We start from the raw sequence: 25,585 nt of genomic DNA, 5'->3' as shown, positions 1-25,585 counted from the left end.
AAGTCTCCAGAAGTTGTTTCAAGGACTAGCAAGTTACTAAGCAAAAAAAAGGGGCTAAGATTCAACCACTCTTCTCTTAGCCACTAAAAACCATCACAAATGATTTAAAATAAAACACCTTTCAAATTTAACTTTAATTTACACATATTTAATTTAATTCTACAAAATGTAGCCATTTTTAATATTTTTTTTAACCAAAAGAGCTCAAGCCATTTTTAATATTTATTATATACTATCATTAATTTACCGTCCGCGCATTGAGCGGGTCTCATCTTAGTATTTATAATTTGGCATATTTGGATTGTCTTAGTCCAATGATGGTTAATTAGTAAAGAATTACCATTATTACTTCTTATTGAAACCAAGAAATACTTGGTACTTAATACTGGTTATTTTAAACTGACTTGCAAAAAATAAAATTCATTCTGGGCAAATCACCCATATAAACTAAGTTGGGAAAAAATTTACGTGATTCAACCAAATCAATAATTGTTACAGAGTTTAACCAAAAGGACATTTCTATATAATTCGAATTAGTCTAATTCGAATTTCACATTCACGGTAATTCGAATTTACACACATGCACACAAGCACTAATTCGAATCATGGTGATTCGAATTACACACACGCTATCCATAGTAATTTAAATAGGACAGCTTCGAATTACTCAAGAGTTGGTGCCCATAGTAATTCAAAAGAGAGTGATTCGAACTACACACATTTTGTGATATAATTTGCAATACCTTTCTGTCTATTCTTTTTTTTTTTTTTTGAATCAAAACAAGCTCAACACATTAGAGTGGAGCAAACAGATAAACATATCATAGTTGCATACAAAAGAAACTCTATCCTATGGCATCTCCTCATAGCCATCAACCACCAATAGAATGACATGCATTCCACTCGTTATAGCTCGACAACGCCCTCATTTGAATGATCTCAACACCTGCTCTTGTATTATTAAAAATTCTGGCATTTGGTTCCAACCAGACGTTCCAGATTACTGCAAAGAACGCTACCATCCACGGCTGCTGATCTTGCTTCTTATTGCGCAAACCAACCCAACTCTCAAACAGGTCTTTCATGGTTCCAGGAAACTACCCATGGTCTACCAAAAGACCTCAACCAAGTGCACCACACCTGCCATGTGAACTCGCAAAGAAAAAATAAATGCTCAACAGATTCAACCTCCTTGGCACACAAGACACAAATATTATCACTATGGATAGAAACTCCCAGTCTAGTCAATCGCTCCTTAGTATTAACTCTGCCAACTAGCACAAACTGTCCGAAAAGCTCAACTCTCGGAGGTACAAAACCTTTGTCTATTCTTTTATTAAAAAATTAATAATTTATTAAAAAAATTAATAATTTAAAAATTAAAAAATATATATTTTATTTCATGCATTAAAAAAAAGCTAACAAAATATTTAATTACGAGACTTCTTTAAAATATTAATGAGCTATCAATTCGAATTTCATACAATACTTTGTTGCCCATTTTTAATAGCTCATGAATATTTTTTAATAAATTATTTTAATAAATTTATTTAAATTATATGGTGAGATATTACATGATTCAAATTACGCATGGGGAAGTTCGAATCACTCTCATTCGAATTATACGATGAGCAATTCGAATTCTATATAATACTCTTCTGTCCATTCTTGATAGCTCATGAATATTTTTTAATAAATTTATTTAAATTATACCACAAAAATATATTTTATTCTATACAAAATAATTTAAAAAAATGGCTTAAAAGATGTTAGGAGTACTATAAAAATTTGTAATGTCCTAATGACTTAGGACATTAAAAAAATACTCTACATAGTCAATAATAATTTAGAAATTAAAGAAAAAATATTTTTATCATGTATTTACCTAAATCACTAGAATATTACAAACTTTTATAATACTCATAACATCTTTTAAGCCATTTTTTTAAATTATTTTGTATGGAATAAAATATATTTTTTTAATTATTTTGTATGAAATAAAATATTTTCTTTAATTTTTAAATTATTATTGACTATGTAGAGTATTTTATTTAAAATTTGAGTACATGCATGTATTTACCTAAGTTATTAGAACATTACAAATTTTTATAGTACTCCTAATATTTTTTAAGCTATTTTTTTAAATTGTTTTGCATAGAATAAAATATTTTTTGTAGTATAATTTAAATAAATTTATTAAAACAATTTATTAAAAAATATTCATGAGCTATTAAAAATGGGCAACAGAGCATTGTATGAAATTCGAATTGATAGCTCATTAATATTTTATAGAAGTCTCGTAATTAAATATTTTGTTAGTTTTTTTTAATGCATGAAATAAAATATATATTTTTTAATTTTTAAATTATTAATTTTTTTAATAAATTATTAATTTTTTAATAAAAGAATGAGCAGAAAAGTATTGCAAATTATATCACAAAATGTGTGTCACTCTCTTTCGAATTACTATGGACACCAACTCTTGAGTAATTCGAAGTTGTCCAATTCGAATTACTATGGATAGCGTGTGTAATTCGAATCACCCTAATTCGAATTAGACAGCACTAATTCGAATCACCCTAATTCGAATTAGACAGCACTAATTCGAATCAACCTGATTCGAATTACATGCACACTAATTAGTTGATTTGAATTACTGTAAATGTAAAATTTGAATTAGACTAGTTCTAATTACATAAAAATGTCTTTTTGGTTGAACTCTGTAACGATTATTGGTTTGGTTGAATCACGTAAATTTTTTTTCAACTTAGTTTACATGGATGATTTGCCCGTTCATTATCAAAAGAAATAAAGGCAGGATAAAGACCTCAGTCGGATGAACTTTCTTTGTTGTGGTACATAAATATTTTGTAGAATGGGTGTGGGGTCTCTATGGAAGTGTAAGAATTCTTGAAGCAGCAGATGAAAGGCTCGATGGAGATTTTGTGGAGGAAGAAATGAAATGCTTGATGGTTGTTGGGTCTTCAATAAGACATGCCATTCAAGTTCTCAACTCTGAAGCTTCCTTACCCACTCTTCCATCCAAATTGCCAGTACAAACCTATCTTGATGATTTCACAGTGCATTCATCATCATCATCTCTTATAGCTCCTTCTTCCATTATTTACAAATTTTTTTTTGTCTTGGTGATGTTTATTTCTTTCTTTCTTTTGCATATGTTTCCACTGCCCTTTGTGGACACTATTAATGGCATTTGTCTGTTGCTATAATTTGGTAGCCGTATCTGAATAAGAACAACTGTTTCAAATTTGTGCACAATTGTTATCCAAGAGTATAGGGTTTATAATGCAATTCAAAAAACTGTCATGATTTGAATATTCAATATCCCCAAAGGAACTAAATTAACACCGTCGGTCTCATTAGCCATATGTCACAACCACCTTAACTAAGTAGCTGGGTAGGATAGAACACGCAGCCAATAAAGTAGTCTCAACTATGGCAGCGAGCCTATATTTCTGGGGTCTCTTCTATGGTGCCTAAAAAATTCAAGCACCAAAGAATTTCCAATATTTTTGTAATGCTTCTCATTTATCCTTGGTTAGCCATAGCAGTAGTCAGTAGAAGGGGACATAAGGGACATTGGAAAATAAATATACGTAGACACATCTCGTCAAAGATGAAGGGCCATGCAGCGTTTGTTTTCAAAGACTGGAATTATATTTGATAGTCAATTTCGGAATACAAAATTTCAGTAGTTTATTTAATTTTTTAAATTCTAAATTTACTGATAAATTTTTATATTTATTTTAAACTAAATATAATATTGAGATATAACTCAATCAAGTATATTATACATCAAATACAATACAAAAATTTAATTTAGTCAATCTTAATATCTCTTCCAAATGCATGTGCCATCAAAGGAGTTAATAAGACAGAGGAGGATGGTTGGTAGACACAATGATGCTTGAATCTATCTTGAAGCACTCACTACCCCATTGTACGAGTTCCTTATCTTTTACGGGTTCTCCAATCTGCCCCTTAAGCCATAGCTTCTTTATTTTTTAGAGTAAAATAACAAATAAATTTCTAAAAATTTACACTTCGAATATATTAGTCTTTAAAAAAAATATCAATAAATTTTTTTAAGATAATAGATAAAGACACACTACCTTTAAATTAGCCTTTATGATTAAAGTAGAAGATTTTAATTTAAACTAACTTGTTCACATTTGTTATCGTAGAGAGTTTTATTGGTACTTTTTTTTCTTTCGGGAACCAATCTGCCCAAAATATAAACTCTGGGGTTTTATTTATCACTTTATTAAATTTCTTATTACAAACTCAGTAATAAATGCTCACTGTCACTGAGTCAATCAACAATAACGTGGAAGCTTATGCATTGCAAAAGAAAAAGAAAACCCATTCAAAGCTACAGCAGAAAATTAAGAGGGAAAGACCACAACACCAAGAAACCAAGTCTTCTCAACCACCGGACAATTCTAAATTGTTCATACCACAACTCCCTCTAAGTCGCTTCTCTACTCGCGTCTGTCTTTCTTTCTTCTTCTATGCATTCCCTTGCCCATTGCAGCTTTCTTAGAGGGTTCTTGCATTCACTAGCTTCAACCAAGATACAATTGAACGAGTCTCCTTAGCCATGGCAGCATCTCATCAACACTACTGTGATAACAAAAGTTATCTTCTTTCTTGTTTCACCTTATTCTTTCTAGCTGTAGCATCAAGTGCAGCTCCAATAGCATTCAACTACAAGACATTTAGAAACATGGGAAACACCTTAAATCTTACAGGAGGAGATGCCTCTCTGGACATTAATAATGGAGCACTCAACCTTACTTATTATGGGACTGATAGCCTTGGCAGAGTCAAATATCACAAACTGCTGCATCTTTGGGACAAGAAAACAAGCAAGGCCACAGATTTCACCACACACTTCACCTTCTCCATCAATACACCAAACAAAACCTACAATTCGGATGGCATCACTTTCTATCTTGCTCAGCCCAACTTTCCTCTTCCAACTCCAAGATTTGGCGGCGGCATTGGTCTCCTGTCACGTGCTCAGATGCTTACTCCAAACTACACAAGCAAAGATCATTTTGTGGCAGTAGAATTTGACACCTTTGGCAATGTCGAATGGGATCCCATTCTTGGATATGATCATGTAGGTGTTGATATTAATAGTATGGCCACTCCTTACACTCGAGAATGGTTCACTAGCCAGGATGAGAGAAAATATGATGTTGATATCACTTATAATGCTACTTCAAATGTTCTGGCTGTGTTTTTCACTGGATACAAAGATAACATCACAAGGATTAAGCAGCAATTATCCGCTGATGTGGATCTGAGAGAGAAACCACCAGAATGGGTTGAATTTGGCTTCTCTTCCGCAACCGGTATGTATTATGAGTATCATACTCTTTTCTCGTGGTCCTTCAACTCTACTATGAACTTGGACTTGGACTTGGAAGCACACAGCAGGGACAATAATGAAAGAGCAACACACAAGGACAACAAGGGTAATCAAACAAAAACCGGAACAATCATAGGGGTTACTATTGGTGCATGTGCTTTAATTGGTGTTTTTGGGCTAGCTTTTCTTATGGGATGGAAGCTGAGGAGGAAAAGAGGAGTGGAGAATGTAATTAACCTTGCAATGGACAGAGATTTTGAGAGAAGCACTGGACCAAGGAGGTTTTCCTATGCAGAACTTTCTAGAGCAACTTATAACTTTGCAAATGAGCATAAAATTGGTAAGGGGGGTTTTGGGGAAGTCTACAGAGGATTTTTGAGAGACCTTAACATGCATGTTGCCATCAAGAGGATATCTCAGGGATCTCAACAAGGTGTGAGGGAGTATGCATCTGAAGTCAAGATCATTAGTCAACTGAGGCATAGGAATTTGGTTCAACTCGTTGGTTGGTGTCATGAGCAGAATGAGCTTCTACTGGTTTATGAGTTTGAGGAAAATGGAAGTTTAGATTCTTATCTGTTCAAAGGTGGGGGGTTATTAAAATGGGAAGTAAGATACAACATTGCTAGAGGCTTGGCTTCAGCTTTATTTTACTTGCATGAAGAGTGGGAGCAGTGCGTGCTTCATAGGGACATCAAACCCAGCAATGTTATGTTGGATTCCAATTTCAATGCAAAGCTTGGAGATTTTGGGTTAGCCAGATTGATGGACCATGAAGCAAGTTCGAAAACAACGAATTTAGCAGGAACATTTGGTTACTTGTCACCGGAAGCTGCAACGAGAGGGAAGACTAGTAAAGAGTCAGATGTATACAGTTATGGAATTGTTGCATTGGAGATAGCATGTGGAAGAAGGGTGGTTGAACAAAATGTGAATGAAGAGCAGATATACTTGGTGGATTGGGTTTGGGAACTGTATGGCAAAGGTGATATACTTAAAGCAGCAGATCCAGGATTAGAGTTGGGAGCATTTGAGGAAGAGGAAATGAAGAGGCTAATGACAGTTGGGCTTTGGTGTACTCACAGTGATTACCTTAAAAGGCCATCAATGAGACAAACACTTCAAGTACTCTATTTTGAAGTTCCATTGCCAAATCTCCCATCACAGGGTACTGATGCACCTAACTCTGTCAGATCTTTGCTTCCTGAGAATAATAGCCAAACACAGCCTTCAACTTCTTCAAGCAGTAGCACCTTCACTGTTGGGTCTACACACTCCAACAATAAGGCTTCTTCTCAACCTCTACGTACATTCTAAGTTGATATCAATATATCACCTTCAGTTTTTGCTTTTTGATGTTTTAATTTCCAATTTAAAGTAAAATTCTACACTTGTGCTTGTCTTTCGTACTGAACCAGTTCTCTTTCTCTCTACTCTTATTATTTTCCTTCTCTTGCAACATTGCATTGGAAACTCAAAATGCCATTATCGCATAAAGAATTCTTAACTCACAAGCATAATAATGATTTATGAATTCATAAAGATGGATTTATATTATATTTGTTTTTGTTGTGAATCCATTTTGCAAGCTCATTCAGATATGATTACTCTTCTTTTTATCATGTTTTTGGCTTATTTGACCTGAAATGAGACTCACTTATTGGTGGTAATTGCTAATTCATAGAAAAGCACGTTCCATTGACTCCCAGGTCTTGGTCTTTGTACCTGCTATAATAATTTAATAATAACTGCCAATGGCCAGTTGCCATATTTGATGGAAGGGGTGTTTCGAATGCTAAACAGTGACATCAACTTGCGGTTTAATAATGCTTTATCTAACCAATTGTTAAAAAAAAATCAGAAATATCTACATCACAGCATTTCGGTTCAAAGAAATTGCTTTTTCTCGTAGAGGGAACTAAATTTTCTTTCTTGGTTACTATTATCCTCCAACATCTACATCAATCTATCAAAGTAAAATTTGTGCTTCTAGAAAAAAAAACCTATAAAATATTACGAAACTTAAGATACTGATTAAGAAGAATTAAGAAAAACTAATTATTGTTCATGCAGGGAAAACTTGCAGCAAAGCAAGTTGGCCTCGTTGAGGGTCCTTACACCTTATATTGTCTCTCTTCCTTTCATAATGAATCTTCCATGAAGCTTCTATTATATGGGTATATATTTTAGTTATGGAAATGTTATGTGTGTAAATGCAAAGAAAAGAAGGAAAGTTTTTATTGGTAAGCTGTGATTTTTCTTTTCCACCATATACACTGGTCATTCACATGTGTGAACACTCTTTTGGCACAAAACTTGGTTCAGCAGCCACCGAACCTCACTATTCAAAGTACTGTCCTAGAGATTGAGATCATCCATTTTGTTCCTAAACATGGCGGTTTCATCCATTTTGTTCCTCTACGTAGTCATCTTCCCTTATTATGCATCATCCTTAACCTTCAACTTTACCAGTTTTGATTCCAACAACAATAACACCCTAAGATATGAAGCATGGGCAGAAGCAGAGGAAGAAACTATCCAGCTGATAGGAAAAGCGCACTTGAATAACAGCATTGGTCGTGCAGTGTACTACAAACCCATGCACCTGTGGGACAAAGCTTCAAGGAACCTCACACACTTCACAACCCATTTCTCATTCATCATTGATTCCCAGAATAGAACTAACTATGCAGATGGACTTGCATTCTTCCTCCGCCCCAACGGTTCCACTGTCCCCAGTGCCACGGCCGGAAGAACTCTGGGCCTCACTGTTGACAACCAAGACACATTCAACATAACTGCAGACCCCTTTGTGGCCGTGGAATTCGATATCTTTAAGAATTATTTCGATCCGCCCAATGAACATGTGGGTATTGATGTTAACTCCTTGAGGTCTGTTGCTAATACCACATGGTTTTCTAAGGCTAACATTAGGGGAGGGAAAGTCAATGAGGCTTGGATCAGTTACAATGCTACTTCCATGAATCTTAGTGTTGTCTTCACTGGTTTCAACTCAGCCACCAACACTACCATGCTGCAGAATCTGTTTGCTGTGGTTGACTTGAGAGAATATCTTCCTGAATATGTTGCAGTTGGATTCTCAGCTGCCACAGGAACTTCTTTTGCTTTGCACAAAATTCTCTCTTGGGATTTAAACTCAACTTTGGGAGACGACATAGCGAAAGCAGAATCCCCTGTTGCAATGAATCCATCTTCCAGTGCAGCTCCCAATCAGAAGAAAAAGGCCAGCAACACAGGACTAGCAGTGGGATTGGGAATTGGTGGAGTTGTTGTGTTTGTTGGGTTGTGTTTGGTTTTGGTTGGATTGTGGAAAAAGTGGAAGAAAGGAAGTGATGAAGAGGAAGACGATGATCAAGATTTTGAGGAGTATATGGGGGAGGATTTCGGAAGAGAAGCAGGACCCAAAAAGTATTCATTTTCTGAATTAGCGTTTGCAGCTGATAACTTCAAAGATGAGAATAAGCTTGGTCAAGGTGGATTTGGAGGTGTTTATAGAGGGTATCTCAAAGATATCAACTCCTACGTTGCCATCAAGAGGGTTTCAGAACATTCTCATCAAGGAATAAAGGAATTCGCATCGGAAGTAAAGATCATTAGCCGGCTTAGGCACCGAAATCTTGTCCAACTGATTGGTTGGTGTCCGGAAAGCAAGAAGCTCTTGCTTGTATATGAGTACATGCCTAATGGAAGTTTAGATGTTCATCTTTTCAAGAAGCAGAATCTGCTGGGTTGGACAGTTAGATACAACATAGCTCGAGGCTTGGCGGCCGCACTGCTATACTTGCACGAAGAATGGGAACAATGTGTTGTGCATAGGGACATCAAATCAAGCAACATCATGCTGGATTCAGAGTTCAATGCCAAACTTGGGGATTTTGGGCTAGCAAGGCTTGTTGACCATGCAAAAGGCGCGCAAACCACGGCTCTAGCCGGTACTCCGGGCTACATGGCTCCAGAATGCAATACTACATTCAGGGCTACTAAAGAATCAGATGTCTACAGTTTTGGAGTGGTGGCATTGGAGATAGCGTGTGGAAGGAAACCCATCACATATAAGGCTCCGGAAAGTGAAATCAATATTGTAGAATGGGTGTGGGGTCTTTATGGAAGTGGAAGGATTCTTGAAGCAGCAGATGAAAGGCTAGATGGAGATTTTGTAAAGGAACAAATGAAATGCTTGATGGTTGTTGGGCTGTGGTGTGCTCACCCATATCACAACAATAGGCCTTCAATAAGACAAGCCATTCAAGTTCTCAACTTTGAAGCTCCCTTACCCACTCTTCCAGCGAAGTTGCCAGTACCAACCTATCTTGATGGGTGAACAGTGCATATCAGAGCATAAGTTCTAGTTCAAACACAAACACAAGTTCTTCTGGTATCATCCCAGCTTCTAATGATGTGCCTCCCTCTAAATTGCTTCTGATAAATTCAGTGTTTCCTTTAGCGTATGTTTTCATTCACATTATTTGAGTTTGTTATTAAACTTTGATTCAATTCGGTCTTATGAACCATAACTTGATATAATTGCCATTTGTAATAAAAACTTATGTGTAGCAGAAGTGGAATTGTTTGTTTTCTCTGAGTACTTGAATGAACCAACCCTTTCTGGGAACGTTCTTGCCTTGTGGCTGGTAGAGTTGAGCCACATCCTTTAGCTATATATAAATAAATAAAAAAGAAGAATATTAGTAACTTTTTGGGCACCAAGTAGTCCTTTTCTTGGCCTTGGTTTTCTTGTGAGGTTTAAATACGTACGAAAGGATCTACTAATGCAATGGAATATAACTGAAGGAGTTTTAGGATGTGTACATCAAGAATAATGGAAAACATTTCTCACATTTTATTTTGTCAATGTGATCGAGAAAGGCTTTCTAAATTGGAGTAGTTGACAAATCCATGTTCGGGGTCATTAATATCTGCCACGGATTGGAAGTCATTGTAAAAGAAATAGTCAACTATTATTAAGAACAAAGTGTCTTTGATTGCCATTTGTCACAAAACCAAATCTACCTGAAAAAGTTTATGAATTATATACAAGTTACTGAAGAAGATCAAGTAAAAGCCAAGTCTTTAATTTGTTTAGCCGGCAGCAAGCAGCCCCTAACGGTTTTATACCCACCAAGATCACAACTGTCATACTCACACATCACTTGTCCTGCTGCAACATATATCTGCCATGGTGGACTTGAGAACTTAACTTCCCGAATATGTTACCTTTGGATTCTCGGCTGCACAGGACATTTGTTTGCTATACATCAAATTCTTTCATGGGATTTCAACTCGACTTTGTACAATCAAGAAATACGTACTCATTGGCAAAAAATTTGGAAAAATAGGAGACTCGAACCCACAACCTCTTAATTAAGTATGGAAAATTTATGCCATTTGAACTATTATTTATAGGCAAAAATATGTGGTCCTTGATACTAATTATTTTAAGAATTTTACCATCTTATATTGATTAAACATATCATAAAAAAAAAAATTATTTTTTCAAAAAATAATATTAAAACATTTTTTTATAATATACTCAACCAATACCCTTGGATACAGGATATCAAAACCCTTGTTTAAAACACTTCCAAAGCTTAAGATTCATTATCAAACAAAAGACCCTCAATGAAACGAGGTTTCTTCTTGTGATACATAAATTTTTTTGTTCCACCGTCACAAAGTAAAATAAAAACTAACGTGGAAGCTTACACTTACGTCTGGAAATAAAGTTGTTATTTATTTATATTACTTTTTCAAGTACATTTTTTATATATGCCTTTTATTTTTTAATATAAAAATAAATATAATAAGAAAATTCAATGGATATGCATAATTTAAAAAAAAAAAAAAAAGTGTAGAGTTTAAGGTAAATCGCAAATCTTGTTTCTAGAGTTACAAGAAACTAAATCGAGCGGTGAGAATTAATTATGAGGAAAGAATTATCCAAGTCCATCAAAGTCAATAATGGATGCTCACACATTCGCCTAAAGTCAAATCTGGCAAAAACGATGTTGAACTGTTGAAGATTATAAGAAATATCTAATCTATTCAGAATTAGCCACAAACATGACATCCCCAGAAGCAACATTCATAATCCTGTTGGCTCTTATATCTAATGCAACACCATTAGCATTCAACTACAAGCGATTCAGTGACACCATAAACACCTTAAACATTGTCGGAGATGTGTATCAAGATAACGGAGCCCTCCAACTCACTGAATACAAGAAAGACAGCCTCGGCAGAGTTACCTATTACAAACCTCTCCATCTTTGGGACAACAAAACCGGCAAGGTCACAGATTTCACCACCCATTTCAGCTTCTCCATCAACACTCCAAACAAATCCTACGATGGCGACGGCATCACCTTCTATCTAGCAGAGCCCAATTTCCCACTTCCAGTTCCAAGAGACGGTAGCGGCATTGGTCTCCTCAGCCGTTATGAGCTGAGTAATCCAAACTACACAAACGAACACCCGTTTGTGGCGGTGGAGTTTGACACCTTTGGCAACGATTGGGATCCTCCCTATGATCATGTTGGCATCGATGTTAAATCTATTGCCACTGCTTTCACTGCAGAATGGTTCAGTAGCAGGGATGAGAGAGGATATGATGCGGTTATCACTTACAATGCAGCTACCAACAATCTAAGCGTGACATTCACTGGGTACAAGGATAACGTGACAAAGATCAACCAGAATTTATGGAGTAAAGTGGATATGAGAGATGTGTTACCAGAATGGGTTGAATTTGGGTTCACTTCTGCAACTGGGTTGTTCTATGAGTATCATACTCTTTTCTCATGGTCCTTTAGTTCCAGTTTGGACTAGGAAGAAGCATTCAGAATTTATCACGGAAACATGCCTATATACACATAGCAATAGCATATAGGGAGGGAGTTAAATGATTTCACAAAATAAAATGAAGGTAAATGTCTTGTTCTGTTCTGATGGTTTGCTTCTTCATGTATCATAGTAGAATTGCAGTAAGATAATGTTCAGATTAACACCTTTAGCACTTAGCAGGAAAAAACAAACATATATTAAAGAATGGCTTCTTCTCAACTTTTTTAGGGCCTTGCTGAAAACTTTGCTTCCATTGACATCCCTTACTAAGTTGGTATTTTGGCTTTGGACTTTCGCCAATTTTGTTAAGGCGAGTATTTACAAGAAATTGGTTAGAGTAATTTTCATACAAAAAGCATAGCTAAACATTATTGGATAAAGTAATACGTTTAACTACATTATTTAGAGTTTAATTTTGATGTAAACTGTTTTACACAATCATGCAATTACATGTGAAGGGTAATTATTTTTATTGATGTGACATTATATAATTAAATATACGTGTAAAATTATTTTACAATGACAATGGATCAAAATTAAATTCAATTATATAACATGATATGTTTCATATCTCAATTATCATATTTATATAAAAATTAATTTAATCATGTTCATTAATACCATAAAAAAGTCCTGATGGCCATTGGTTTCTTTCTTCTCCTCTCTACCTCAGCACGAAACGACCTTTCAAGTCCTTACGTTGAAGAGTCATCGCTACCGCTAGACAATAGTAGTTGAATCATAAAATAAAGCAAAACAAGGTAACAATAATAAAAATATATTTAATTAATATCAGGTCAAAAGTGACACAGTATGTAATAGCAAAGACTTTATATGCTAAACAAGAAGATACTGATAAAAAGAACACGGTTGGTTTATTAGTGGTCCTTTTCAGCTTTTGCGTGTGGACTATGTAGGTAGCTGCTTGGTAATTGGTATGAATAACCCTTCTGTCTTGGACTGAAGAAGGCCAAGAAGGTGGGTAAAGAGTGAAGACTTTAATTAGTAGTAGTTGCTGAGGACGGTGGATAACTTAAAAAGACATTATATCACCAATATAAATGTGCTATATCAAGATCTTAACCCCTTACCCTGAAATACCAAAAAACTTTCTTTTAAAAAAAGATCCATGGTTCAGTACTATTGTGAAAAGAGTTTCTTGCTTGCTTCTTTTCATGTAATATTAGTTGCAAGTATTGCAACTATATCACATGCACAAGAACCACTGGCCTTCAACTACGATCAATTCGCCGACAGAGGAGATACCTTGTATACTTCCGGTGATGTCTATGATGATAATGGATCCCTTCAACTCACGGAGCAGAAGAAAGATAGCTTCGGCAGAGTCACATATTACAAACAGTTTCACCTTTGGGACAACAACACAGGCAAGGTCACAGATTTCACAACCCATTTCACTTTTTCCATCAACACCCCAAACAAATCCTACGATGGCGATGGCATCACCTTCTACCTAGCACAGCCCAGTTTGCCAGTCCCTGATCCAAGAGATGGCAGTGGCATTGGTCTCCTGAGCCGTGATCAACTCTATACTCCAAACTACACAAAAGAACATCCCTTTGTGGCAGTGGAATTTGACACTTTTTCCAATGATTGGGATCCTCCGTTTGACCATGTTGGTATTGATATAAGAGATATCAGGGGTACTTACACAACACAATGGTTCAGTAGCAGGGATGAGAGAGGTTATGATGCTGTTATCACTTACAATTCTAGTTCCAACAATCTGAGTGTGGCTTTCACAGGGTACAAGGATAATGTCACAAAAATTGAGCAGCACTTATCTTGTGAAGTTAATCTGAGAAATGTTCTGCCAGAATGGGTTGAGTTTGGATTCACTTCAGCAACGGGGTTCTACTTTGAGTATCACACCCTCAGCTCATGGTCCTTCAACACTAGTTTGAGCACTCATGAAGCAAATGACCAGAATAGAAGCAAGAAAGGCTTGGTGATAGGGCTAGGTGCTGGTGCAGGTGTTTTAATATGTGTTTTAATGCTGGCTTGTTTTATGGGATGGAAGCTGAGGAGCAGAAAAAGGAGAGACAGTTTTGATGTTGCTATGGACAGAGATTTTGAAAGAGGCACTGGACCCAGGAGGTTTTCTTATGAAGAACTTTCTAGAGCAACTAATAATTTTGCAAAGGGACATAAAATTGGAGAGGGAGGTTTTGGTGGAGTTTACAAAGGATTCTTAAGAGATTTGAACATCCATGTTGCCATTAAGAGGATATCTCAGGGATCACAACAAGGGGTGAGAGAGTATGCATCGGAAGTCAAGATTATTAGCCAACTGAGGCACAAGAATTTGGTTCAGCTCATTGGATGGTGTCACCAGAAGAATGACCTGCTGTTGATTTATGAGTTCATGGAAAATGGAAGCTTAGATTCCTATATATTCAAAGGTAAAAGCTTGTTGACATGGGAAGTAAGATATAACATTGCTAGAGGCTTGGCTTCATCTTTATTGTACTTGCATGAAGAGTGGGAACAATGTGTGCTTCATAGGGACATCAAACCCAGCAATGTTATGTTGGATCCTAATTTCAATGTGAAGCTTGGAGATTTCGGGTTAGCAAGACTGATGGACCACGGGACAGAATCGAAAACGGCGAGTTTAGCTGGAACAATGGGATATCTGGCTCCTGAAGCTGCCACACGAGGCAAGGCAAGCAAAGAGTCAGATGTGTACAGTTTTGGAGTTGTTGCATTGGAGATAGCTTGTGGAAGAAGGATCATTGAACAAAATCTAATCGCAAATCAGATCCACTTGGTGGATTGGGTTTGGGAACTGTATCCCACAGGTAATCTTCAAGAAGCAGCGGATCCAAGATTATATGGTGTTTTTGATAAACAAGAAATGGAGAGGTTAATGATTGTTGGACTTTGGTGTACTCTAACTGATTACACTATGAGGCCTACGATAAGGCAAGTGGTTCTTGTGCTTAACTCTGAAGTTCCATTGCCCACTCTCCCATCACAACTTCATTCTTCCAACTATTTCGTCCCAAGGACAAGTTCTGCTTCTGGAAATAACCAAAGCCATCCTTCAACTTCAAGCAATAGCTCTCTCACCACGGCGTCTTCACAGTCTAGCACCACTGCAACTTCAGAATCCTCTAAACTTCTAGGAACATGATGTTCATATTCTTAGCAATTTTATGATTATAATTATTTCTTTCTTTTCAACATGAAATTGTAAATAAATGTTTGACATTTGCTGCTTTTATATATTTTACCCAATTCATTTCTTCAATCGCTTGTATGTCATCCAGTCATTCTCCTAAAACGAAATTTGGCTCTAGGGTGTTGAAAATTCCGGAAATTCTTTACATATGTTTAATCCAATGCTCTGTTTTTTATTTCTTTTTTCTTTTTTTTTTTTGTTTTTCCTACGACATAAAAGTGTATTTAGTTTGTGTTTTTATTTTCTGTTTTTATTTTTAATATTTTTTATTTTTTTAAAATTTTGTAAAAAAAAGTGAAAACAGTAAAAAATATAAAATCCTGTTTTCTATTTTTATTTTTTTTCTTCACAAAATTTAAAAAATAAAAAATATTAAAAATAAAAACGCAAACTAAATGTAGCCTAAAGATTTAGACTCTTATTGCCATATATCATTAGCCTAAACTCATTGCAACACAATCCTTTTGCCAATTGTTATTTGCTACCCTATGCATGGGTGTAAATATATCATTTGTCAATTTACGAAAATAAGATATTTGACTTTTAAAATTACGAAAATATAATTTTTGCAGTTTGGATACGAAAATATCTACAAACCGTAGAAGTTGCATTTTCGTAATTTTAAAAGCCAAATATTTTATTTTCGTAAATTGTCCAATAAATAATATACAAATAATGTATTTAATATAATCATTAAATTCATAAAAAAGAATACATTTGTCTTTGATTTTTATTAGAATATACCTAATAAATTAAAATAATTATATTTTATATAACTATAAAAATTTAATATAAGAAATTATATTATAAAAAATATTATGTTCAAAAATATTATACTCAATTATTAAAAAAATTATTTATTTAGTGTTATAAATGGATATAAATTATTTTTAATATTTTCAATAATAAATTAAGATACATATGTTTTACTATGCATATTCTTGAAAATAAATTCATAATTTCTAAAATATATTATTAAATCACTAAATCAACTATTTATATATATATATATATATATATATATATATATATATATATATATATTATTTTATGTATTTTTTATTAAAATAATCAAAATTATCGTAATAATATAATTAATTTTTTTTACCGCACTGTAGTCAAACTCTTATTACGCATACCAGCAAATGAAATGCTCTCTTTAATTATTGCAAGCCACTTTCATTTAACATCTCTATAAAAATAATTATTAAAACATATCAAATAAATAAATTAAAATAATTATATTTCACATAATTATAAAAAATATAAGAATTTCATTCTCATGAGAAGATACATTTTATATGTATATATAATTGATTCATTTGAGGTGATGATATGGATTGTGGAGGTTCCGTGGGAGTAGAAGACTTTAGAATTCTTGGATGTGGGGATGATGAACTTTTCCCTTTATAAAATCAGTTAATCTGTGCCCTACAAGTCCTATATATCCTCCACCTAAACACACTACTTTGGACCATCTTATCTTAGATAATAACAGCAGCAATAGGATGAGGACAAAGAAATTAACGGATGAAGTCAAACTAGTGATAGAAAGAAGACGATTCATTTGCAAATTCAGGGAGGAATATGTTAACCAATTGGCTTTGGCAACGTGAAGAGCTGAAATCCTCCTCCGTGGAGATCTTACGCGTCTCGCAATAAACAGAATTGTATATTTAATGTCCCGCTTCACCTTTTGCTCTTCACCTTTCTAGCATTCTCAAGCCTGAAGCCACTACCCATGGCCACAACATGTCATCAGTGTTATCACAAAAGTTACTTGCATCTTTCTTTTCACGTAACATTGTTCACACTCGTGATATATTATCATCACCATGCACAAGTAGAGGCAGAACCCTTATCCTTCAACTACCCGGATTTCAGTAACCCGGGATACACCTTGACCCTTTCAGGAGAGGCCTATCAGGACAACGGAGTCCTCCAACTCACCAAGTTCCATACCAAAGATAGTCTCGGCAGAGTCGTCTACAGCAAACTACTACATCTCACAGACTTCACTACCACTTTCTCCTTTTCCACCAACACCCCAAATAGATCCTTTTACGGTGATGGGATCACCTTCTTTCTTGCAAAGCCAGATTTCCCACTTCCTGATCCTAGAGATGGCAGTGGAATTGGCCTCATGAGTCGTGCCCAAGCGGGTAACTCAACCTACATAAACCAACATCCATTTGTGGCCGTGGAATTTGATACCTTTTCCAATGACTGGGATCCTCCGTATGCCCACGTGGGTGTGGATGTTGGTTCTTTGCACAGTATTTGCTCTAGACAATGGTTCCAGGTTTGGGACGAAAGAGGATATGATGTTGTTGTCACTTACAAGTCTAGCACAAACAATTTGAGTGTCACCTTCACCGGGTATAAAGATAACATCACAAAAATTGAACAACACTTGTCTTGCGATGAAGTTAATCTGAGGGAAATCTTAACAACAGAATGGGTTGAATTTGGTTTCACTTCAGCAACAGGATATGCACCAGGGAAGGATTTTTCATACGAGTATCATACCCTTAAATCATGGTCCTTCAACTCTACGGACTTAGAGGCGCAACATCACAAGGGTAGAAGCAAGAAAGGTCTAATTATAGGAGTGACCATTGGCGGTGCATGTATTTTGGGGCTACTAGCTTGTCTTTTCAGTTGGAAACTGATGAGGGGGAATAGCGGCTTGGAGAATGCTGATGAGGTTGCTATGGACAGAGATTTTGAACGACGCACTGGTCCTAGGAGGTTCTCCTATCAAGAACTTTCTAGAGCAACTAGCAACTTTGCAAACGGACATAAAATTGGAGAGGGAGGTTTTGGTGGAGTTTACAGAGGATTCCTAAGAGACTTGAACATCCATGTTGCCATCAAGAAGGTTTCCCAGGGATCTCAACAAGGTGTGAGGGAGTATGCATCTGAAGTCAAGATCATTAGTCAACTGAGGCATAAGAATTTGGTTCAACTCATTGGTTGGTGTCACGAGCAGAATGATCTGCTACTGGTTTATGAGTATGTCGAAAATGGGAGCTTAGATTCTTATCTGTTCAAAGGTAAAGGCCTATTAACATGGGAAGTAAGATATAAGATTGCTAGAGGCTTGGCTTCAGCATTGTTATATTTACATGAAGAGTGGGACCATTGTGTGCTTCATAGGGACATCAAACCCAGCAATGTTATGTTGGATTCTAATTTCAATGCGAAGCTCGGAGATTTCGGGTTAGCAAGACTAATGGAGCACGGGACAAGTTCGAAAACAACGGATTTAGCAGGAACATTGGGATATCTAGCTCCTGAAGCTGCAACTAGAGGGAAGGCTAGTAAAGAATCTGATGTATTCAGTTTTGGAGTAGTTATTTTGGAGATAGCATGCGGAAGAAAAGTGATTGAACAAAATAAAATTGAAAATCAGATATACTTGGTGGATTGGGTTTGGGAACTGTATGGCACAGGTATTGTTCTAGAAGCAGGTGATCCAAGATTGTATGGTGTGTTTGATAAAGAAGAAATGGAGAGGTTAATGATTGTTGGCCTTTGGTGTACTCACTCTAATTACGTTATGAGGCCCAAGATTAGTGAAGCTGCTCGTGTGCTTAACCATGAAGCTGCATTGCCCACTCTGTCATCTCAAGAACATGATGGCTCTACGTTGCTCTCAAGGATTCCTGCTTTTTCTGGGAATAACCAAACACAGCCTTCTACTTCAAGTAGCTCTGTCACTGCTGGATCTTCACAATCGGGCAGTGCAACTTCACAACTCATTTCTCCATCGTCTAAGATATTGCACACACGCTAATTATGTTGAAATTCATGTACTAATCTAACTAAATTCTAATGTGTTTCTCTCCTTCTTGTACTTTTCACAAATGATATATGCATTATTGTGTGTGATGTGTGGGTAATTTCAATCTTCCGACATGTCCTAAAGCTAAATTAAATTGAGAATTCAAAGACAGACGACTAAAGATTTTTCAATCGAGAGTTCATACCTTTAACGTCAATTCTTGAATCTTCTATGGTGGAAACTCAGGGGTTAGCATGCAGTCATAATTAAACAAGAAGCTAAAACTACTAGATTTTAATTGGATGGTCATCATACCCCAAATATTCAATATTGAAGAAGGAGAATGTGCAATCGTAATCATTTAAGAACATCTATTCAATAAATAAAATTGCTTTCAATATAAAATGGTACAATAAACAAGAGTTACACAAATACCACATCATTCTTCTCCTATTGGTTCCATCCAAAGTTTAGAATATCCAAGGGATATGGTTTCTGATTCCATGTCATATACACACCATTCATCAGCTCTAAAGGCCCTAAAATAGATGCAGTTCTTCCTGCATCCTACTTCACTTGCCAACACAGACATGCTACAATTACTCCCTACAAACAGTGTTCTTTCCCCAAGGCTCTCCAACTTCAACCAATAGAGTCTAGCCAAACTGAGTTTATAAACCTCAACATGATCCACAGTATGCACTGAAGATTTTCTTGATACAAGATACACAAGCAAGATGTCTCCATCAGATTCAAGTAGATACTCTCTGAAATGGTTTGAGGAAACAGAAGGAATTGCCCTTGTTGCACTCAAACTAGTTATTTTAAAAACAGAATCAACCTCCTCTAAAATTGCAAGAGTACCCTGCAAACTCAGAGCATAAAACTTACCTTTAAATCCAATGGCATTAGTGAATTGCATAATAGTCCCTGACCTTCCTTTTGAATGTGGCTCAGTAACGGTGCAATCTTGTTTAGTCCATTGAGGCTCCTGTGTATTCCAAGCACCAGATCCTCTGTCTAATTTGTAGAATGCAAAAGCTGGGTGACTGATTCCAGTTAGCACCATAACCGTACACTTTCGATCTTCTGGCGATGAAGAAAGCACAGAAAGTATTATTGGTACCCTAGCATCCCAGAATGGTAGATGATACCACTCTCTATGTATAGGATTCCACAGATTGTATATAAAAAGCGGTTCTGACTCAGCCACCAAGATGCCATTGGAACACCCTACATAATTTTTCCATGGATACCTTTTGGGTTTAAAGAAGAGCCTACACCAACACCCCCAGACAAAATGTGAATATGAAGTACTGATGCAGTCGCGGCGAGCAACATGCTGACGGTACTTCTCAATGTTTTCTCTGTGGTGATTAGAGAGGTGGAGCCAGGGGAGTGTGGATTCTGGATTACAGTTTCTTGGTGCTGTTCTCCATGACTTAGTTACACCCCCAAAATGGATGTTATTCTCTAGATTTGGGAACTTTACTTCTACTATGTTGAAAATATGTTTTGGAAGATCTGGCCATGGTGTGGAATTGTTGGATTCTTTGCCACCTGAATTTTGTTGCTTCTTATTCATCCCCTTAGGAGCCATTGGAATTATAATGATAGGATGATTGTTATGACTTGAGAACTCAGATTGAACATAAGGTTTGTGTCCCTAAATAACAAGCACATAGACTTGATCTCCAAGAACACTAAGATATTCTAATCATTAGAAAAGAGATTTACACTTCATCAACAAGAAAGAGGTGTAGACTGTAAAGATCTTCCTTGGGCAATACGTTTGGCGATATAAGTCAAAGATGATGGAATTCTCATTTTATATTATAATACTATAATATTATTTATTACTTGCTTGGTTTAGAGATAAGGACAGTGTATTACTATTCATGCCATAAAAAAAAAAGACTTCATATCTTTGAAAGCATGTTGATTTTCTGAGTCTGTCAAGATATAATTAATAATTAATCTGGTTAAAAGAGGAGCATAGTTTCAGGGATCTGTCTCTTACGGGTCGTAGCACATTGCCACATTCGTTATTGTAAATTATGACTCAGTAGGAGTTAACTAGGAATTGTGTCGTTAGTAAATTGTATCTTCCAAGATTGAGGTCTGAATTTTATAAAAATTTTTGTATAAGGCTATAAGCAGTCCAAATTTTACTGTCTATTCTAAAAAAAAAGAAAGAGTATAATATGATTAATACAAGAATTTTTATTGGAAAAATAGTTAAAATTTTGGTAACTATTTACTTAAAAAAAATAATTAAAACAATCTTTGTAAGTATCATATCAAATATCGAGTTTGATACATTAATGGTATAAATTATTTTATAGTATCATCTAATTACATTTATTCATTTAGAAAATTATTTATATATTAATTGTTGAAAATTAGTTATTTTTGATTTAGTAATACATCATTAAACACACATAAATTTGTGTTTGACCACATTGTCCTAACATTTTATATTCTCATATAATCATATCTAACTGCATTTAATGCATTACTTTTATAATTAAAGGGTTTATCTGTTAAAATTATAAATTGAACATTTTTTATTAAAAATATAAAAAAAATTAAATTTTTAATATATTTATTTTGTATATATTAAATAAAAAATTTAAAATTTTTCACTAATAATAAACTAATTATAAAAAATATTATTTGTACACTAAAATTAGCTACCAATGTATTTGTATATAAATAGATGTGTAATTTAATTTATTTTCAATGTGTATTTATATTTTAGCATATATTTTATAATAGTGACTGATTTTAATAACTACTTTTAGTGTATATGTAGCATAACTCACTAATCATATATCCTTAAAACATATATTAATTAAACCCATAATTAAATTATTACAATATTTATTACTTTAATGCATGTTTTAAAAATTAATTTCACTGCCACTACAATTTATAATGTCACAATTCAATTGTTTTTTTTATATGTCGGTATGTTGGTATATATAAAAACAAAATGTTATTTTGTATACCTGTATTGTTTAATTCTATTGGTAATATGTATTTTATATTATAAAAATGTTATTTATATTAAAATTAGATACTAAAATTAATTTTATATATATATATATAATTTAATTTATTTTTAATATGTATTTTATATTAATAATTTTGGTGTACCCACGATGTATATAAAAATGATGTAATCTTATATGATAATGTTTCTAATAAAATTATAAAAGTAAAAGAAAAATAAAGATGGAGGATAAGAAATGTATTGTAAGAGTATGTTAGAAAAAAAATGATGATTAAATAAAGAAAAAAGAAGATGGGAAATGCATGGGATAACGAAGAAAGGCATGACCAAGAGAATCTCTGAAATGGTCCAAGAAGTAACCATAAAGAGAAGACCACCCATCGATTTGTCCGCCAACTGATCACCATCACCATCACCACCACCGATTCACGATTCACCCAATTCAGCCTCAGATGCTGACTCTTGGGCTGATTCCACCCTCATGACTTTCGCTCCCGCCTTCAGCTTTCTCACCGAACTCGGATGCGGCTACGTCCTCCTCTCCTGCTTCTCGCGCCTCCTCAACCTCCTCGGCATGTTCCTCATGCTCACCTTCTGCATTAAGTTTCTCCGCTTCGCTTGGCACGCGAAGAACCACTTTCGCTTCTTCTGCGATTCCGGTGGCATCCCCAGATACCGTATCATCCTCGATTACGACACTCTTCCAGAACCTCCCAAGTCCAAGGTCGCCGAAATTGACCCTGCCAAATCCCCTTCCATCACCGGCCTTTCTCCCTCCAAGAGAGGCAGTCGAGGCAACGCCTATTCCGAAGAGGCATCGGACACCGAGAGCTTGATTGTTGATGAGGACGACGTGTTCGACGTAATCTCTCTCAGGAGATTGGTCAAGATGGAGCGCCGCAAGGCCAATGTCGCCTGGTCCGACCTCGAGAAGGAGCGCACTGCGGCTGCCTCCTCCGCCGAGGAGGCCATGGCCATGATCCTCCGCCTCCAGAACGAGAAGAGCTCTGCCGAGATCGAATCCAACCAGTTCCGGAGAATGGCGGATGAGAGGCAGGGGTACGAACAGGAATTGATTGAGGAGCTGCAGTGGACCATCAACCAGCATGAGATTCAGAAGAACATTCTCGAAGATCAGATGGGAGTTTACAAGGAGGAGCTGAAGCTATACATCACCGAAGAGGAGCTAAGGGAGCTTGAGCGGCAGCTTGAGGTTGAGTTTGGTTTCGATAATGATGATGTTGGACCACCCCATGACATATACGAGCATGAAGCTGAAGGTGATGCTGATGATGAAAACTCCGGCAATTTTAATGGTGATGAAAACAGCGGTGATGTTGATGTTGATGAGAATAGTGACCGCGGTAGTGTTATTATTGCAGATGATGATGATGATGGTGACTATGATGGTGGTAGTGTCGTTGCAGATGATGACGATGGTGGCAGTGTTGTTGCAGATGATGACGATGGTGGTAGTGTTGTTGCTGCAGATGATGACGATGGTGGCAGTGTTGTTGCAGGTAATGACGATGGTGGCAGTGTTGTTGCAGATAATGACGATGGTGGTAGTGTTACTGCAGATGATGACCATGGTGGTAGTGCTGCTGCAGATGATGACCATGGTGGTAGTGTTATAGCAGATGATGACGATGGTGGTAGTGCTGCTGCAGATGATGATGATGATGGTGGTAGTGTTACTGCAGATGATGACCATCGTGGTAGTGTTACTGCAGATGATGACGATGGTGGTAGTGTTGGCTCAGGTGATGACGACCCAGAACCAGAGGATCGTTCGGATCATGCAGTAGTTAGCTCTCCTAAAACCCAATCACGGGAATTGTAAGTTTTTTTTTGGAAAAGATAGATACAGAGAAAATGCTTTTTTGCATTAGTTTTTGTTTTGAACTGTTTTGGTTTCTCAACTGTAAATTGTATTTACACATAATTGAGTTCATCAATAATAATGCTGAAGGCGGCTTACATAGATAGATATACATTTAATGTGTGTGTATATTTGCATGCTCAACTTTAAGGTTTACATATAAATTTAGTGGGGCACTTTAGGATCTGATGCTTTGGGGGTATGTAATCAAGTACTGTGCATGCAATGGGTGTGGTGGGTTAGTCTCTCTTACCTTACTGGAGTATCTGCCAATCGGGATTTTGGAGGGGAACTGGGAAAGGACGAGTAAAAGGGATGTCCCTTTACACTTCAAACAACACTTTAAGCCTTTGATTTTGGCTCTTCTTGCTCTAGATGTCCTCACAAGATTGCTAACTAGGATCTCAAAGTTCTTACTTTGTTCTCGAGTACACTCTACAAAGATAGTTTCATATCACAGTTTAACTATGATGACTGAATTGCGTTGATCAACTTGTGTCGCAAGAATCTAAATGCTTATAGGCTGGGATATGCTGTTGACAATGATGTATTCGCCCAAAGTTTCAGGTTTACTTGTCTAACTTTGTTTCATGAATTGCATATTTTTAACACTATGCTGCACGGATTATTTCATTATTTGAAGTAGACATATTAAATTAGTAAATTAGCCTCAACTGCCAGGTTTATTGGTTTGTGTGTGATGAATTTCATAGAGCACTTAAAATTGCAAGGGGCAGCATATCTATTGGTTTAATTGCCGGCAACCAGTACTGTGTATGCCGTGGCTATATTTACTCTATATGGAAGGACCTTTTATTCAGTTTGTGTTCTCTCTTTTGCCCGGGGAGAAAAGAGCACAAATAGGGGAGGGTTAATCACACGCATACTTTGGGGAAATAACTGCAGCATGGATGCCAGTGTTTTTTGCATACGTTATTTTCCTTGTACAAAGTTCTTTATGCCAGATGATATAAGCTGCTTCTCTTAATATCAAAAGCAGTACAACCAAGAATCATGAAATGGGGTTCTTCCAAAAATACATGGTAACAATAATAATGCAATACCATTAAGTGTGTGTTTGGATTACCGTCCCGTTTACATAAAATTGATTTTGCAAACTTGATTTTGATAAAAAGTAAGTTTGTGTTAAAGTGATTTATGTTTGGTAATTTTTGTATCAAAATTGATTATAGTAAAATAAATGTTGTTTGGCTTATAACATTCAAAATCACTTTTAGATAAAAAATTACTAAAATAGACCTCAACTTAAATAATTTTTTTTATATTATCCTATCATTCTAATTTAGATATTTAAATAGATCTTATTAATCAATTTTATAATAAAATTAATATTTATTTACTAAAATAAAAATAACATATAAAAATAGATAAAATATATTTTTAAATAAAAATAAAATAATATAAATTTTATATAT

The 25,585-nt window shown here is 35.6% G+C and overlaps 6 protein-coding genes across 6 annotated transcripts; 5 read left to right on the top strand and 1 right to left on the bottom strand.

The window, feature by feature from the left end:
- The first annotated feature begins 4,273 nt into the window (after positions 1-4,273).
- LOC112733389 (L-type lectin-domain containing receptor kinase IX.1) lies at positions 4,274-6,827 on the top strand. The gene is given in 2 exon segments (XM_025782329.2): positions 4,274-4,592; positions 4,595-6,827. Coding segments are annotated over 2 exon segments (2,181 nt in total). The 5' UTR covers positions 4,274-4,532; the 3' UTR covers positions 6,716-6,827.
- Positions 6,828-7,401: 574 nt separating this feature from the next.
- On the top strand, positions 7,402-9,978 carry LOC112733388 (L-type lectin-domain containing receptor kinase IX.1-like). Its single transcript, XM_025782328.3, has one exon. It carries the CDS (start codon positions 7,791-7,793, stop codon positions 9,738-9,740), a length of 1,950 nt encoding a protein of 649 aa, XP_025638113.1. The 5' UTR covers positions 7,402-7,790; the 3' UTR covers positions 9,741-9,978.
- A 1,454-nt stretch (positions 9,979-11,432) lies between these two features.
- Positions 11,433-15,533, top strand: LOC112735407 (L-type lectin-domain containing receptor kinase IX.1-like). Its single transcript, XM_072210881.1, has 2 exons — positions 11,433-12,238; positions 13,359-15,533. The coding sequence occupies exons 1-2, from the start codon at positions 11,480-11,482 to the stop codon at positions 15,414-15,416; spliced, it is 2,817 nt and encodes a 938-aa protein (XP_072066982.1). The 5' UTR covers positions 11,433-11,479; the 3' UTR covers positions 15,417-15,533.
- Positions 15,534-16,729: 1,196 nt separating this feature from the next.
- On the top strand, positions 16,730-19,369 carry LOC112733387 (L-type lectin-domain containing receptor kinase IX.1). The gene has a single exon (XM_025782327.3). It carries the CDS (start codon positions 17,206-17,208, stop codon positions 19,261-19,263), a length of 2,058 nt encoding a protein of 685 aa, XP_025638112.1. The 5' UTR covers positions 16,730-17,205; the 3' UTR covers positions 19,264-19,369.
- A 321-nt stretch (positions 19,370-19,690) lies between these two features.
- On the bottom strand, positions 19,691-20,851 carry LOC112735405 (probable F-box protein At1g44080). Its single transcript, XM_025784945.1, has one exon. It carries the CDS (start codon positions 20,849-20,851, stop codon positions 19,691-19,693), a length of 1,161 nt encoding a protein of 386 aa, XP_025640730.1.
- Positions 20,852-22,456: 1,605 nt separating this feature from the next.
- Positions 22,457-24,251, top strand: LOC112733386 (uncharacterized). Its single transcript, XM_025782326.3, has one exon. It carries the CDS (start codon positions 22,749-22,751, stop codon positions 24,108-24,110), a length of 1,362 nt encoding a protein of 453 aa, XP_025638111.1. The 5' UTR covers positions 22,457-22,748; the 3' UTR covers positions 24,111-24,251.
- Positions 24,252-25,585: the final 1,334 nt, after the last annotated feature.

Source organism: Arachis hypogaea, chromosome 13 (genome assembly GCF_003086295.3).
Source record: "Arachis hypogaea cultivar Tifrunner chromosome 13, arahy.Tifrunner.gnm2.J5K5, whole genome shotgun sequence".
NCBI lineage: Eukaryota > Viridiplantae > Streptophyta > Magnoliopsida > Fabales > Fabaceae > Arachis > Arachis hypogaea.
The sequence above is the reverse complement of the archived record's forward strand: the minus strand, read 5'-3'. Positions and strand labels throughout refer to the sequence as shown.